The following is a 15,978-nucleotide window of genomic DNA, read 5'->3' on the forward strand; positions in this document are numbered from 1 at the left end:
CAACGTCGTTTGGACTGAGTAGTAACGGACAATACGAAGCAGTTGATCGGATGAGTTTCGCAGTTGAGCGGAAAAATGTCTATAAAACGAATTCTCTGTTTTCTTCCCATGTTCTGTCTCTTTTTCTGCATTCCTTACTGTCAGCTTCTTTCTCTTTCTTTTTCTCCCGATTCAGAGCCTGGATCGTTGCTTCTTATGCTTCCAACTTTGTTAACAAATCAACCATGAAGTAGATTGGACATTGCTGGGCAGAGATGGATATGAGCCAAAAAAATCAACTTAATCTGATTCCACACGAGATGATCAAGATTTAGTCACCCATCATTCATGCGTGAGAAAATACTCGATGAGCTCGTGTTCTATACCACTGATACATACATATGTACGAGTTTGGCTGTCTCATAACACAAGTTTCACTATAAATAATACCATTTGATATCGTCAAAGTACTAAATAGTGGCAACTCGATCAAATGCAAGCTATTTGAACATATTCAAATGGTTCCAAGGAATAATACTCAACTTATAAGCAGCAAGTATTTTTCATAGTCAAAATCGCTGATTATCTCTGATTTCTCAACTTAGAAGAAAGCATAATACAACTATAACTAAAACAAAAAGCCACAGTTCATTCGTAAATATGAGAAAGTTGATTCAAGAATCCATTTTCAAGCCCCAACAACTTCGGTGGCCTCCTCGACAACTTCATCCGCAGGCCTATCTACCTTCACGCCAGCATCTTCTGAATAATCACCATGAACCTAGACATAGTAAAAGAAAGGATTGGTCATAATGATAAAAACTATTGCAACAAGTTTCACGACCTCAAGTGGCACTTGAGAACTAATTTGAAAAGGCTGACGAGCAGACTTGATCGTGAATCTTTCAATTGAGTGAAAATGGAAGGGGAACCAGCAGGTTTAATGAACAGGCAAACAGCAATATACCTCCATCAACTTTCCAAGATCAAACTTGGGAGCTTTCAAGATCTTGACCTTCCGAATGAAAACATTTTGTAGAGGGTATATGCTAGATGTTGCCTTCTCGATTTCTTTTCCAATTGATTCAGGAATAAACTTACGAACCAACTCTTTCAGATCACAAGACGTTGCCTGGTTTACCATGATCTCCCTCATCTTTCGGCGAATCTGCAATAAAAAACTATAGTTAACAAACAATAACAGATCTGCCTGGTTGATCATGAAGATCTCATTCCCATGTCCTTAAAAACCAGGCTCAATGCACAAGCATATTTTCATTCCAAGTGAGAAAACAGAAACATAGCAAAAGCTGCATAGAGAAAAGTTCAACTCAAGTGATGTGGAACAACTCTTAGTTTATACTGTATAACTAAATGTTTGATACAAGAGAGTAGTGTAAAATAATAGAAAATCAAGATCTTGTTGTAATGGGAATAAGAAAACCACTAGATCCAAGTACCAAACGTCAGGTAGAACAAAACATAATAATAGACTATCATCACAGTAAAGATTAACAAAATCCATTCTTAGTAGATGATTTTATTGTAACTAAGCTATTAAAGAAAACAGTCTTTGAGAATCTGGAAAGAATATTATCAATGACAATGAACAAGTCTCAGCCGCATATAATGCACATAGAACAAGTAATGCTTCCATACATGCCCTTGTTTAAGAAAAATGGTTATCCACGATGAATTTTTTCATCCATAATTTTAACTCAATATCAGTTTCCACAGTAAACTAATCATAGAAATTTCAGACATCAGTAAAAGTTTCTTAAGACATTAGATAACAAGTAGTCAGTAGTCACCTGTCTAATCTGACTGGATTGTGCATAACAGGTCCTTTTGACCTGGTTTGGGCGTCTCTTGGTAAATCCAATGCAGAACATCCTCAGAGTATAGCTGTCTGTGGTCTTAACATCCACATGAGCTTCAATCAACGTATGCCACTTCCTTACCAATGACCTCAATTTATCAGTAGTAAAATTCATTCCCTGTTTAACAATGGAGTTTTATGAGTTCTAAAAATTCACAAGGACTGCTTGAAATGGAAAAAAAAAATACCATTACTGCAGAAAACTAAAAAATTAGTACCATTTAAACATTTTCATATCCATTCCAAAAATATAAAAGAACCAATCGTACCCAGAAGTTAGTCAGCACATTCCTTCCTTGAACATCTTCGGCTCTCAATCTAATCTTTCGGTAGGCGTGCTCCTCGTCATCCTGAAGGTCAGCCAAGGATACCTCAAACACACGGTGTTTAAGTCCCTCAGAGGCAATCTGTTGGAACAAGAATTATAAGTATTCAAAAAGATACAAACAAGAAGAAAATGCACAAAGCTGAAAGACAAATAATTGCTACAGCAATCTACAAGTACAAACATATTTTACTAAAATTTATACTTTAGAACAATAACTGCATCTCCTAATCTACAAACGAGTGACTTCAAGTACCACTACATCACCAGAATTTCTGGTCTTGCACAAAAACCACAATTATATACCTCAAGAGCTTTGAGAGTTAACACAGTAAATGTAGTTTCAATATTACTGAAGATTCCATACCAAATAACATCTGAATAAAATAATTCCATTTTCGCAAGAAATAACTGTTTGGTTAGAATATTAGGCAAACACTTCAAGTATGTAAATTTATCTTTTCTTCAGTATACTCTACATTACGGGGCCTACTCCTTTTAAGTGCCTGTAGTGTCGGGCTACTGCCTATACCAGAAAATACAGTAACCTCCCCATAATAAGAAAAATGCTTCCACGCAACGAAAGCAAACTAGGGCAAACGCAGATGGAGAAAACTTAATAAAGTATGAATGAAGGAGAGCGATTAAAGTGCCGAATCTACCTTGGTACCCTGAGTGCGAGTAACGAGTGTCTTCCCAACGTTCTTGACATTGAACACAGAAGGTGCCTTGATATCGTACCAATCCTTCTTGGCAAATGGGTCGACACTAAAGGATCCCCGGAGGAACGAAACCAAATTAATATATACAACGATTGAGCACTATAAACCATTACAGACTAATTGAAAATCTAAAACTTGACGACATTAGACACCTAGATCTGATATGAGAAAATTCAAAGGAAAGAGACAGAACACTTACGTCTTCTTCTTGCCACCCTTCTTTCCTTTCGAAATCCTCTTGTTTTTTCTGCAAATATAAGAAGAAAAACAGTAGCATCAGTGACAAGAGTATAAATGGAAAGGAGGTGACAATAGAAATGGAGACGAAGAGTTACCCGACAGCCATGGTTAGACCAGTTGGGAAGCTCAGAGAAGCTCCAGAGGAAGAAAAACTATCGAAAGAGATACGGCTGCGCCAAAAACCCTAATTTCATCTCTTTAAATAGGTCCTCGGCTCGTTTTATTTTTTATTTTTATTTTCTACAAAATTCGTTAAATTTCACAAAAATCAGAATAGCAATGGTGAACTATTTATTGTTTTATTTCTTTTTTTTTTTTATTTTATAAATATATATTTATTATATAAATTAAATTAAATTGCTCATTTTCTATTACTTTTTTTTTATTTATATTTGATGTAAAATAGTAATTTAAACACTTGAAAAAATAGATAGGAGTATTGATAAAAATATTAAATTAATAATTCTATCAATTTATATTTTTAGTTAGATTATGTAAAGTTATAATTATTTAATCAATAATAAATCAATTTAAATAATTGACAATTATTGAATAAATTAACTTTAAAAAATTAATATAATTATTTAATTTTTGGGGCAAACATTGAAAAGTAATTTGTAACAAAAAAAAAAATTCCCCCTGTTCCTCTCGTTCTCCTTAGTTAGCTTCTGCGCTTCCAGCAATTCACAAAAATACGCTTAAAAGTTCGGATTTTGAAGAAGGGACGCGGCGCTCCGCCGATTCTACTCTTCCTCCGGCACCGGATTTATCGCTCTTTCTTTCTCTGTAGTTTCTATCTGCCCCACCAGTTTCACTGCACATAAATCGACTAGGGAGTATCAATGGCGGAAGCAGAGACAGGATCAGCTACAGGCAGCAGTGGCGGAAGAGCGGAGGCGTCGCTGAAAGACAAGGGCAATGAGTTTTTCAAAGCAGGAAACTATCTCAAAGCGGCTGCACTTTACACTCAGGCTATCAAGCTAGACCCTTCGAATCATGCTCTTTATAGGTATATTACTCTTTCCTTTTTCTTTTGCTTCATACTGTTTTCGTAATTATTAAGAATGTTACTCTCGTGTGTTCTTTGCACTATTTGATTGATTTTGACATCTGGGATTGATTGTGAATACAATGTTTCTCCTGATCTGGATGTTACCTTAGTCGAGAGCTCAATTATTGACTCCCGGTAGCTCATCAACACTGATTAGGTTATAGAATATCACCATGGCCTAGTGGTCAATAAAGGCTAATGTAAGTAGTGCAAGTGATATGAACCAATCAAGATTCATTCAAGTAGGGCTTCATTTATTCATAATTTAGTATTTGGATATTCATGAATGTATTTTGAGACTTTTATTTATTAAAAGTTACATTTATAGTGGTTAATTTATAGTCATAATGTATGAAAGTTACGACTCTTCGAATGCCTCAGGGAAGGTTAAGGGTTTTCATTTTGAGGCTATATAAAGCCATGTATGTTACCATTGTAAGGGAAACTTGGAAAATGTAGTAAAAGGAGCTGGCTAAGTTTCTTTGCAATTCCATGTAGTTTAGGTTGCATGTAGAATTATTCAAGCTCGACATGATCAATCTTGCTTGTGGAATGATTTGAATATCAAACAAGTGTTCTTGCCTTGAGATATTTGATTAACAAGGTAATCCGAATCTTACTTCCCTTGTAGGGATTATGTGCAAGTTGGCTTGGACAGCCGTGGATATAAAAGAAAAACGAGATTAGGTATTGAATTTAAGACAGTCTAGTCTGTAAGAAGAAGAAAGTTGCATACTCATGCATAGTATTTGAGAAACATAGGCCAACGTCCACTTTTCAGTCAGCTGCAAAACCCTTTTCTGAATTGGAGGAAATATAAGGAACTCATGCCCACTTGCAATCAAAGTGGAATTACAAAGAAAATTAAGGAAAAACTGAAGTTTCCTTAATTTGTTGTGGTGATTACACTTGTCCATTTGCCTAATTTTGATCATTGGCTGGCAGCACACGAGACGACGAAACAATGGATAGTTTTAAAATATTTGTGCTTCGTTACCATATGCTTGTACAAAGTATAAGTTATGCTGATGTATTTTCGGTTTTCCAGCAATCGTGCTGCTGCCTTTCTGCATCTAGTTAAGCTTAACAAAGCACTTGCCGACGCTGAGATGACAATTACATTGAACCCACAATGGGAAAAGGTAACAAATTCCATTCCATGTATTGTTTGAGCCAAATCCTTTTCAGTTCCGTTCATTCAGTCTTTTCAGTTTTGATATGCCACAGGGATATTTCAGAAAGGGATGCGTTTTGGAAGCCATGGAAAAATATGATGATGTATGTCGAATGCTTCCTTTGCAACGTTCGTGTCAATGACGTACATAATATTTACTAACTATGGCTGAATTCATCTGATAGTTCAAACGTTCTTGTTGTAGGCATTGTCTGCATTTCAAGCCGCCTTACGGTACAATCCACAAAGTGCAGAAGTCTCAAGAAAGATCAAAAGGGTTTCACAGTTAGTGAAAGATAAAATGAGAGCCCAAGAAGTGGAGAACAAGAGATCAAATATAGATATGAAGAAGCACTTGGATAAGCTGAAATATGAACTGGTGAGTTGCATTCATCCAACCGAGGCTTATTTTCACAGCATATACTGTAATAGGTTATGAAAATAGCAATTTTCCATGTTTCGATTCTCTAGAGATGAATTTACTCTTGAATTAGCCCTCCCGACGCGTACGGATAACCATTGCTTTCTATTTGCAGTCTGACAAATATGGCTCGGAAGAAGGCTGCAAAGACATATTTTCTTTTCTTGTTGAGACAATGGAGGCTGCTGTGAGATCATGGCATGAAACTTCCAATGTGGATGCTAAAGTGTACTATTTACTCGATAAGGAAAAGACGGATACCGAAAAATATGCTCCAATTGTTAACATTGATAAGGTGTTCGCCGTCTACCGTTATTCTCAAAACTTGAATATTGAGTCTGAACTGTTTATTTGTTTCCTAGAAGAAACAGTGTAACCATTATATACCAACCATTCCTGTTTTTTATGCAATGCAGGCATTTGAATCGCCTCACACGCATGGTGATTGTTTTCAATTCTTAAGGAAATATGCCGAGGATTCAGTCGCCCGAGCAGCATGCTTAGTTGCTCCCAAAAGCTTGATATCTTACCCACAGGTGAGGTTTAATGTCTTTGTTTCTACATAGCAAAGATATAATATATCCATAAAACTCCATTTTTACATCTATCTTCATCTCCTCTAACTCCCTCTGTTCATAAACAACATTTTATTCTAATAGTATTCCTAGGAACTTTTAGTTGTGCAAAAATTCTCAAAATATAAATATTGTTTGCAGGTCTGGAAAGGACAAGGTTCAAGAAAATGGAAGCATGGACAGCATGATGGTTTCTTTGTTCAGCTTGAAACTCCTTTCCTAAGAAAGCTATGGTTTGTTCCTAGTTCCAATGAACTGGGACGACCATTGTGCCGGTCTCTCTCTCTCTCTCTCTCTCTGCTGCTACACTTGAGTGTTTTTCATGCATATAAATTGCACTTGTTCTATGCAAACCTGCCATTAAGAAACACAATCATCTTAAACGTTTCTTTCGCCTCAATTCTACGTCTGGGTTGCATAATTTTATTTGACATGGAAGGTTTCCCCCATTTTCGTGTGTTTTTCATGTGGTTTTTTAACCTCAGTTCGGTTGCAACCTGTCGTTTTCTTTACCATAAAGCAATTGCAAGATGATCTCCATGGACAAGAATCAAGCTCTGTACAAAACTGTGGTTTATGCGAACGATTTATCTATCATCCTTTGTTAATTAACTACTTTTATGGTTTGTTGGATTTTTCTCATCTATAGACTATAATATCAACGTTTTAGTAACTTTGAGATCTGTATCCATGGTCACAGCATTCATGTCTTCTTTTTATACTTTCTGACTCGAATCATTTTCAGGGATCCTGAGGTTCTGGATATCGGTGCGCATGAACTAATACCGCGCATATTCAAAGAAAAGCTGCCAAGCACTTAGATTCAATGGAGCCAGACTTGGGTTCGAACTCTCAATGTTATCATCGTCTTTTCTGAAGAGCGCATTGCCAAGAAAGCTTCTTAGAAGGCTCTTTCGCGAATGTTTGTAAGCGTTTCACATTCATACCATGCCCACACAGATAGAACTGTAGGAAGTTTGAAAACTGAGAGCTGCTTTTGTTTTTTCAAACAATAGACATTCTATGTTGTACGATTGTTGATTGCTGTTTTGTTATGTAGCGTTGCTAAACATGGAACAGAGTTCTTATCAATATTTTTCATTTCTTGTCCTTGAATTCTAAACATGGAACCACTGTACAGAGTGATTCCTGACAATGGCAGTCAGGAATTTTTCTTACTTCACATGCAACAAGAGATCTGTAGTTGGTATTTGTGAGCACTTTACATGTGGAACCACATTCACTATTATTGACTGAACTTGCAGACTTGGCAAGCTTCATTGTCCATGGATACTGGAAGTCTTGGGGTGCACAGCCCATATGAGAAGACGATCGCTCAGTTGGTGCCCGCCTTCTGCTTGATTGTCTCTCAAATGATTCGGGCCTCGTCTTTGGCGCACTCTGTGACCGTACTTTGGCTCTTGAAGATTGTGTATTGGCCATGTAACTTGGGAACATTGGATACTCAAAAGACAGAGACTGCATACAATTTGTTGTGGAATCTTGTGGGTCCTCGAAATGACGACTGCAACCTCGTGGGTCGATGTCGGTTTGAGTAGATGGTACTAGTGAGACAAGGTGTGCTTGATGTGTGAACCTACGTTCATGTCTTGTCCTGTTCTTCGAGCCTCGTATACACTCTCCATGATCCATCTCCACAATCTTAATGTTTTCCTCTGCAACCTTCATTCACAATATTAAAATGGGTTTGTTGAAGTTCCTACTTTACTGATGTTTCAAGCAACGTTCAAGTTAAGCTGCAAGTTTAGGCAAAAGAATGATACTTACATGATCAGTACAACCAAAGTGGTCTTTGTTAACCGAAGGGTTTTTCCCTTCGATCATCCTGATCCGTTCGGCACGAGCTCGAGCCTGAGCCATGATCAATGCTTGCATACACCGGAGAGTAGCTTTGGCCTGTTTTCTAACAAGGTGACCTCTAGCTAGTGCCTGCAGCTTCACCAATCCTCGCAATGCCCTGAGTGCTTTTCTTGCCTACAGCATCACCAGGAGATTGGTAAATGGTAACCATCTGCATATCCAAAAGGAAATAACTACAAAAGTTTCATGTTATGGTACCAAATAAGACCGGAAGACTGACTGAATCTTGGTGGCAGCAGCCACAGCAGCATCAGCTGCCGCAGCCTTTGCCACTACAATGGCCAAGCCTTGCCTTTGTTCTTCATAATCCATATCAATTGCAGCCTGTGCAGCTGCAGCAACAGGCATTCTTGTAGCAACCATCTCAAGAGGGTATGAATCTCTCGACACCGCCGCTGTGGCCCTTCGAAAACTCCATCTTTTCTTCTCTTTAGGATTGTGTCGAATCGATATCGGGGTGGCTGGACACTCGGAAGTAGTCGTAAAATTCTGATTACTCGAGCGTTTTTCCTTCTCTTTGTCTTTCTTCCCCGTCAGAAAGTTCCTCAGCCATTTGCTTGTCTTTCCCATCTCCTCCTCCCTCGAATAATCTCAAGAATCATAGAAGAAAGCAAATAGAAACCACTTATAAATCTCTCTTGAAATGAAGAGCAGCTTCTAGTTTACTCCTTGATAAGAACAAAAACTCTTGCTTTCATGTCTTCTTATCTTTTCAACTTCCATTTTTACAGCGAGATGGCATGGATTTGGTGTAAACTTGAGGGGAAAGAAACAGAAAGGAAGCTCCACAGACAAGTCATCGGTAAAGTCCTTCTAGCAGCTGTTGCAGAGTTAATTGTACTGTGGCCTTGTTAAGTGTACAATTGACCACGTGAAAAAGGGCTAAAACTAAAAGCAAAGAAGCTTAAGTTGAGTGTCAAACTTGAATCTTAAGCAACTGAGAGTTGTCTTTTTGGATCCAATTTGGGAAGTTGCGTTTCTACTTAGAATCTCGATCCACATTGCACCAAAATGTAATGTAGACATATGAACCTCTAGTTCGTACACAGTGTCTTAACTAGTTGAGCTACGTTTAAATTGGTTGATCATGTTGATTCAAGAGTGAACTCAAACTATTCTTCCCGTCCCATACAAAACATTAAAAAACAAAAAGAGAGGAGTTTGTAGGGACGGTTTAGGGTGTACCTCTAGGAATAGAAGCATGTGCACCTCAAGCTTTTTGTTGGGTGCTAAGATCCCAGAAGAAAAGGACATTAAAATACAAAGACCTCTGAAGAAGCAATCTTGAGGGGAAAGAGAGTGAGGGAGTCAAAAGAGTTTGGTAGAAAATGGAACACGAGTTTAAATGACAATTCGATCAAAATCAAGTTAAATGAATAAATCGTGTGGGATCTCATAATCCACTCCTCTTTGGAGTCCAATGTCCTTGCTGACATTTGTTCCCTTCTCCAATCGATATAGGACTCCCTAATCCACCCCTTTTAGGACCTAGCATCCTTGTTGGCACACCACCTCGTGTCCACCCCTTTCGAAGCTCAGCCCACTCGTTGGCACATTGCTTGGTGTTTGACTCTGATACTATTTGTAACGGTCTAAGTTCACCGCTAGCAGATATTATCCTCTTTGGACTTTCTTCTCAAAGTTTTTAAAACATGTCTGTTAGTGAGAAGTTTTCATACTCTTGTAAGAATGTTTCTTTTTCCTTCTCAACCGATGGATCTCACAATTATCATTCTAAAAGTCAATAATTCGATCTTTCACTCTCGTTAAAACATAAAAGTAGTTATTCATGCAGTAACTTTTGTAGAATAATCTAAAAATGGGGATTAAAATGATGAACTTTGAGATCCAAATAGGGTAGAAAAGTTGCAAATGTCACCTTGTCGGCCTCTTCTTCTGTGAATTAGGAAACAAGTTTTTGCAGTTTAGCAATGGTTAAGGATCATGTCGGATTATTTAAAATGGTAACATCTTTTCACTTCTTACTAAATTGGATTCATCACCCAAAATTAAGATCGTAAAATATGATTCTTAGGATTCTACTAAATTATCTGAAATTCATATTAAAAATTTGGTTAATTAATAAAAGCAGATATTTATGGATAGAAATTATGAGGGTAACGGTCCATTTCCATTACTGTGATAAATCAAGTTCATTTATGAAGATCGTGGACTTCCATGCTGGGTTCGGCCGAAAATTTAATGAACATTGGACTTTTATTGTCTCTTAAGCTCTGATAAGGTTAGAACATGGAAAAATCACAGCGCTTTATAAGCTTAAATCCACGAAAAGCATCAAAAAACCCCAACTTCCAACTACCCGCGCCGTCCCCTAAAACCCCAATTACGAGGGATTCGGCTATTTCAAGAGCACGCGGCTGGTTTCTGATCGTAAGAGGACTATGGCGGCCATTCCTGTTCTTGCTCTGCTGCTCATCCTTCAATCTACAGCGGCTAATGAATTCAACGACCTATTATCGCCTCTTCTCTCGCCCATTTTCGGTTTGTTTTTGCGATTTTTGTGGCTGTTCTTTGTTGGGTTTCTTGGTATTTTCATGTTTTTTGAAGAACTTGATTGGAGATAGTGTTTGGTTTTGTTTTGATTGGGTTTGTAATGACAGAGAATGTCTGCAAGCAAGTGAACTGTGGGAAAGGGAGCTGTAAACCGTCTGATAATGATACTTTCTCGTTTGAATGTGATTGTGATTCTGGGTGGAAGAAGAGTCTTTCTGATGATGATGATGATGATGATGGTCACTTCAAGTTTCTTCCCTGCATTATACCCAATTGTCAGTTTCCTCTCTCTCTGTTATGAAGCTTTTGTTTGAAAAGTTGCTATGTTCTTAGCCATAGCTGTTGCAGCAGCTAGCTATTTGATTCTGCAAATTTGGACTTGTTTTTGTTTGATTCATGTATTTGCTAAGAGTTATTATGGAGATAGCTGGTAAGAAGTAGATTTAGAATTCATAGTAGTGTTCTTCATTTGAGCAATGTAATCTTAAACTATCCATTTTGAACTCGATGCTTAATTTGGTGCGTGTATGTGAGATCTCACATAAGTTGGAGAGGGGAACGAAGCATTCCTTACAAAAGTGTGGAAACCTCTTCTGACACGTTTCAAAAACTTTGAGGGGAAGCTTGAAAGGAAAAACCAATGAGGACAATATTTAGTATTTGTGGGCTTGAGCTGTTATAAATGGTATCAGAGCTAGACATTAAGCGGTGTGCTAACAAGGACACCGAACCTCAAAGAGGGGTGGACACTGGACAGTGTGCCAGGGAAGATGCTGGGCATTGAATGGGGTGGATTGTGAGATTGCACATTGATTTAGGAGAGGAATGAGTGCTAAATAGGACGTTCGGCCTTGAAAGAGGGTGGATTGTGAGATCCCATGTCGATTAGAGAGAGGAACGAAACATTTTTTTATAAGGGTGTGAAAACCTCTCCCTAGTAGACACGTTTTAAAAACTATGAGCGAAAGTCGATCCCTAGTAGACATGTTTGATTTAGCATATTATATTTGAAGATTTAGCACATTTCACTGCTATGAATGATGCTGATGGGCATTGGATTTGTCTGTTGATGACAGGTACTTTGACGCACTCGTGCTCATCGGCGCCTCCACCGGGCATACAGACCAAACCAAGAACCAATGACTCGATATTCGATCGTAATGACCAAACCTATTGTCCATAATGTTACCTTGTTTGTGAATATAACAATTTAGTAACTGCTTTTTATGCTTGCTCATGGCTGTGTAGCTTGCAGTTGGGTCGACTGTGGAGGCGGTTCGTGCAACAAGACGTCGCCATTTACGTACAAATGTGATTGTTTGGCTGATTACTATAATCTTCTCAACATCACTGCCTTTCCATGCTACAAAGATTGTAAGCTCATATCATACTCACTAAGCTGATTAAGAGCTGTTCTGATGTTTTGTTTGTTTATCATTTTTAAGGCTCAATAGGAATGGATTGCCAGGAACTGGGAATTCCAGTGGCAACCTCCCCTCCTTCTGCAACTGCCAGTTCAACTAATAACAACGGTCAGTCAGTTCACAATCCCGACTTTTTATCTTGTCAAATCTTCTATTTTCTCCACATCGATTAAAGAAGGGAACGAAACATTTTTATAAGAGTATGGAAACCTCTCCCTAACTGACGTGTTTTAAAACCGTGAGGCTAACAAGATGCTAAATTGGACAATATCTACTAGTGGTGAGTTTGGTCTGTTACAAATAGTATCATAATCAAACATCAAACGGTGTGTCAGGGAGGACGCTGACCCCTAAGGAGGGGGATTGGGGAAAGAAACATTCTTTATAAGGGTGTTGAAACCTCTCCCTAGTATTTAAAATCGTGAGACTGACGACAACACGTGATGGGCCAAAGCAGAGAATATCTACTAGCGGTGGCCTTGAGATGTTACACGAGCTTACCCAACTCGATGTTTTTTAGCACTCTATCTATCATTACTTGTTTCCTCCTTACTGATACAATTATGCTGCTGCAAAATTAGAAATTGTATTGACAGTGATTCAAACTGTTTTGATCTGCAGCTGCAAGCGGATTACTTCTCAAGCGAAGCTCCCTCTCGACGATTAGCTCGGTGGTAACATGTGTCGCGACGCTACTGCTGCTGATCAAATAGAGTGACATGTGTAGTGCCAGTTCTATAGTTGAGTATAGTTTGATTATGTGTGTAGTATTTGTTGTGCATGGCCGCTATTTATGGCCTTTTTGGGATGAAATAAGGTCCCCATTCGAGTTCTGAGATGATGGGCCTTGTATATATATGCTTACAGCAGACAGTCACACCACTTAGTATACCTTTTTTTGGCATTTAACTAACAAGTTCCTGAGCTGTACGAATCTATAGCCCAATAACGCCATATGATCGCTTATGGTAATAGTCCAAACTCGTTACATATCGTCTGTAGGGAGAGGTTTTCATATTCTTATAAGGAATATTTTGTTCCACGCTCCAACTGACGTGGGATCTCACAGCTCACCTCCTTAAGGGCTAGCGTCACTGTTGGCACACCGCCTGATGTCTAAGTTTGATACCTAGTAATTTTAGTTTACCATGAGTAGATATTGTCCGCTTTGGTTTGTTATGTATTATTGTCAATCTCATGTTTTAAAACGTGTATGCTAGAGAGAGGTTTTCACACCTTTGTAAGGAATGATTCGTTCTTCTCTCTAACTTATATGGAATTTCAAAATCTACTTCCATTGAAAAGCTAGTGTGTTCGCTAGCACATTACTTAGTGAGAGACTCTAATATCATTTATAACAGCTCAAGCTCACCACAAACAGATATTGTCTGTTTTGATTCGTTACGTACGGCCATCAATCTCACGATTTTTTGATATAATATCTAATCAAACATTAAATGTAGTGAACAAAAGATTAGGAAGCGGTGGAATGATAAGAAATTCAGAAGCCCAACAACCATGACAAAGTCTTCCAATCAAATCCCACATCGGAAGACACGCAGCTGGCGGTAGTGGGGAAATAGAGTTCTCAATCAGTTCAACCCCCACACTCTGTCCCATCTCTTTTATTATTAATACTCATCCTTCCTTCATCGCCATTATAAAACCAGATCATTCCCTTCCACTTCCTGTACGTCACCACCCCCCACCCCCCACTCGCCGCCGCGTGCCGCCCCCACTCCCTCCGACACGCCGTCGTGCTCCTCCCTTTCTCCTCTTATATATTCGTGGCGGGGCTTTTATAATCATGAGAGAACACAGTGGGAGATTTTTTTAATTTAAATTATTACATAATTTTAATTTTCAATCTTATATTTAATCAATTTAATTTTTATTTTATTTAAAAATGAAGAAAATTATTGGAAACTTTACTTTTAATAATTTTCTTAAAATTTGTGTCACTCGAGATTTCTGCAACGGATGGCCCTTTCCGTCTTTTTCTCCTTTTGTCTTTTTCCCTTTTTATATTTGCTTTCCCTTTCAAATATATTCCTTTTTCTAACTTCAATTTCTTTACCCCATCTAATATCATTTTCTTCTAAATTACTATTTATTTTATTTTTTTTATTAACTTTTCAATAACATATAAATTATCAAATTTGTCTAATTTATATGTATGAAATGTTTATTAAATATTTAAAAAAAAAATTAGACACATGTTTACAAAAAAAAAAATGTAAGAATTCATTCCCAACGTCGGCCCTAAAAACAGAAAACAATCAAAAGTTGAATCCAAAAGTATTTCGTTTATTTTTATTCTTTTTTAGAAAAAATTAAATTAATTTTGCCAATATCTAAGAACATTTATTTTTTAAAAAATCAAATTAATTTTATAATTTCATGTTATATTTGCACGTGTGTGTCCCCATATTATCCCACCAAACAATGATTTTATTTCACTAATTGAGTTATCACTCTATTTTTAGAAAAACATTATGTGAAGCAATTATTATCCAAAAAGAACCCAACATTAATTATATATATATAGTAATTATTAAAGGCCTTAATTTATGGAGATGGTGAAGATTTTGGAACTTTGAATGGACAAATGAAGAAGAAAACAAGGAGTTATTGAAATAGTAAATAAAAAAAATAAAAAAAGACACAAAATTCCATAAAAATTGGTAAAAAATTGCAGTTAAATTAAAAATATTTGAGAGTTGCAGCAATTCTGTTGGGTTTCATATGAACAAAGTACAGACATTCCTCGGTGCTCCCAGCAGTCCCACTGCCTCAAGAGAGATAAAATACTTTTTTAATTAATAATATTAATAAATTACTGTTGTAATTATAATATATATATATATATATATTAATTATGGGTAAATTGTACTAGTTATAAAAAATGATCTCTCTTCGCACACCGTCCTCTATCTATAGAGGTCAGTATGCATTCATATATTCAAGCACGGACAATTCACCCTGTTTTTAAAGCTATATCTACCTCATTTATGACAACAAATTGACGTATATCAGCAAATTTGTATTACGTCCCAATCATCTTATAAAAAAAAAGAATGAATTAAATTAATAGGGTTGATAACTTGAAATTAAAAGAAAAATTAATTAATTAATAATAATAATAATAAGATAAGATAAAGAAAAATATAAGAGAATGATTGGGACTTCTTTCCCTCTTTCTCAGGTACTCCAAGGAAAGGGCCCTTTGTTCATTTATTTTTTCCAGGTGGATACAGTTCATATATCTTTAAATAATAATTTATCCAATTTTAATATTTTTCTGCCATTTTACCATAATTACCCTCCCATTAATTTAATTATTATATATCTCGTTTATTTTTCTATTTAACGGAAAAAAAACACATTAGAAAAAAAAGTTATCGACATTCTGAATGCATATGTTTCATCATGTCTTTAAATAATAATAATGCATATGTTTCATCAGTTCATATATCTTTAAATAATAATTTATCCAATTTTAATATACTTCTGCCATTTTACCATAATTACCCTCCCATTAATTTAATTATTATATATCTCGTTTATTTTTTTATTTAATGGAAACAAAAATACATTAGAAAAAAAAGTTATCGACATTCTGAATGTATATGTTTCATTGTGTCGTAAAAATGACAAGACTAAGATGATAAATTTTTTTAATAAAAATTTTTACTTTATTTTCTAGAAAAAGGTTGGTATTTTTTATTGACGGGGAGGGATGTCAATTTTGAAAAGGAAAAGATGGGCAAGGGTGTTTTTGGAATTTTGCGAT

The 15,978-nt window shown here is 36.7% G+C and overlaps 4 protein-coding genes across 4 annotated transcripts; 2 read left to right on the forward strand and 2 right to left on the reverse strand.

Annotated features, from left to right (window-relative positions):
• Positions 1–470: 470 nt before the first annotated feature.
• LOC111778869 (small ribosomal subunit protein eS1) lies at positions 471–3,375 on the reverse strand. Its single transcript, XM_023658866.2, has 7 exons — positions 3,241–3,375; positions 3,105–3,152; positions 2,846–2,951; positions 2,128–2,265; positions 1,791–1,976; positions 947–1,147; positions 471–760 (listed from the first exon to the last, which is right to left on the reverse strand). The coding sequence occupies exons 1-7, from the start codon at positions 3,249–3,251 to the stop codon at positions 668–670; spliced, it is 783 nt and encodes a 260-aa protein (XP_023514634.2). The 5' UTR covers positions 3,252–3,375; the 3' UTR covers positions 471–667.
• A 387-nt stretch (positions 3,376–3,762) lies between these two features.
• LOC111779224 (uncharacterized) lies at positions 3,763–7,476 on the forward strand. The gene is made up of 8 exons (XM_023659321.2): positions 3,763–4,154; positions 5,245–5,338; positions 5,424–5,474; positions 5,576–5,749; positions 5,907–6,086; positions 6,208–6,327; positions 6,508–6,641; positions 7,112–7,476. Exons 1-8 carry the CDS (start codon positions 3,988–3,990, stop codon positions 7,185–7,187), a joined length of 996 nt encoding a protein of 331 aa, XP_023515089.2. The 5' UTR covers positions 3,763–3,987; the 3' UTR covers positions 7,188–7,476.
• Positions 7,318–8,972, reverse strand: LOC111779223 (protein IQ-DOMAIN 19-like). Its single transcript, XM_023659320.2, has 3 exons — positions 8,446–8,972; positions 8,155–8,361; positions 7,318–8,049 (listed from the first exon to the last, which is right to left on the reverse strand). Exons 1-3 carry the CDS (start codon positions 8,815–8,817, stop codon positions 7,465–7,467), a joined length of 1,164 nt encoding a protein of 387 aa, XP_023515088.2. The 5' UTR covers positions 8,818–8,972; the 3' UTR covers positions 7,318–7,464.
• Positions 8,973–10,517: 1,545 nt separating this feature from the next.
• Positions 10,518–13,094, forward strand: LOC111778927 (neurogenic locus notch-like protein). Its single transcript, XM_023658939.2, has 6 exons — positions 10,518–10,749; positions 10,869–11,036; positions 11,838–11,918; positions 12,010–12,135; positions 12,207–12,293; positions 12,807–13,094. Exons 1-6 carry the CDS (start codon positions 10,650–10,652, stop codon positions 12,896–12,898), a joined length of 654 nt encoding a protein of 217 aa, XP_023514707.2. The 5' UTR covers positions 10,518–10,649; the 3' UTR covers positions 12,899–13,094.
• Positions 13,095–15,978: the final 2,884 nt, after the last annotated feature.

This window comes from Cucurbita pepo, chromosome 17, assembly GCF_057944985.1.
Source record: "Cucurbita pepo subsp. pepo isolate OVF chromosome 17, ASM5794498v1, whole genome shotgun sequence".
NCBI classification, from domain to species: domain Eukaryota; kingdom Viridiplantae; phylum Streptophyta; class Magnoliopsida; order Cucurbitales; family Cucurbitaceae; genus Cucurbita; species Cucurbita pepo.

Coding starts and splice junctions, on each gene's coding strand:
- LOC111778869 (XM_023658866.2), bottom strand. Junction 1,977..2,127: donor ATGTGCTGACTAACTTCTGG/GTACGATTGGTT, acceptor ATTGTTAAACAG/GGAATGAATTTTACTACTGA. Junction 1,148..1,790: donor AATCCAGTCAGATTAGACAG/GTGACTACTGAC, acceptor TTTTTATTGCAG/ATTCGCCGAAAGATGAGGGA.
- LOC111779224 (XM_023659321.2), top strand. CDS start 3,988: ATGGCGGAAGCAGAGACAGGATCAGCTACAGGCAGCAGTGGCGGAAGA. Junction 5,339..5,423: donor TGAACCCACAATGGGAAAAG/GTAACAAATTCC, acceptor GATATGCCACAG/GGATATTTCAGAAAGGGATG. Junction 6,328..6,507: donor GCTTGATATCTTACCCACAG/GTGAGGTTTAAT, acceptor TATTGTTTGCAG/GTCTGGAAAGGACAAGGTTC.
- LOC111779223 (XM_023659320.2), bottom strand. CDS start 8,817: ATGGGAAAGACAAGCAAATGGCTGAGGAACTTTCTGACGGGGAAGAAA. Junction 8,362..8,445: donor CAGTCTTCCGGTCTTATTTG/GTACCATAACAT, acceptor GTGATGCTGTAG/GCAAGAAAAGCACTCAGGGC. Junction 8,050..8,154: donor ACTTTGGTTGTACTGATCAT/GTAAGTATCATT, acceptor TTGTGAATGAAG/GTTGCAGAGGAAAACATTAA.
- LOC111778927 (XM_023658939.2), top strand. CDS start 10,650: ATGGCGGCCATTCCTGTTCTTGCTCTGCTGCTCATCCTTCAATCTACA. Junction 10,750..10,868: donor TCTTCTCTCGCCCATTTTCG/GTTTGTTTTTGC, acceptor TTGTAATGACAG/AGAATGTCTGCAAGCAAGTG. Junction 12,136..12,206: donor CTTTCCATGCTACAAAGATT/GTAAGCTCATAT, acceptor ATCATTTTTAAG/GCTCAATAGGAATGGATTGC.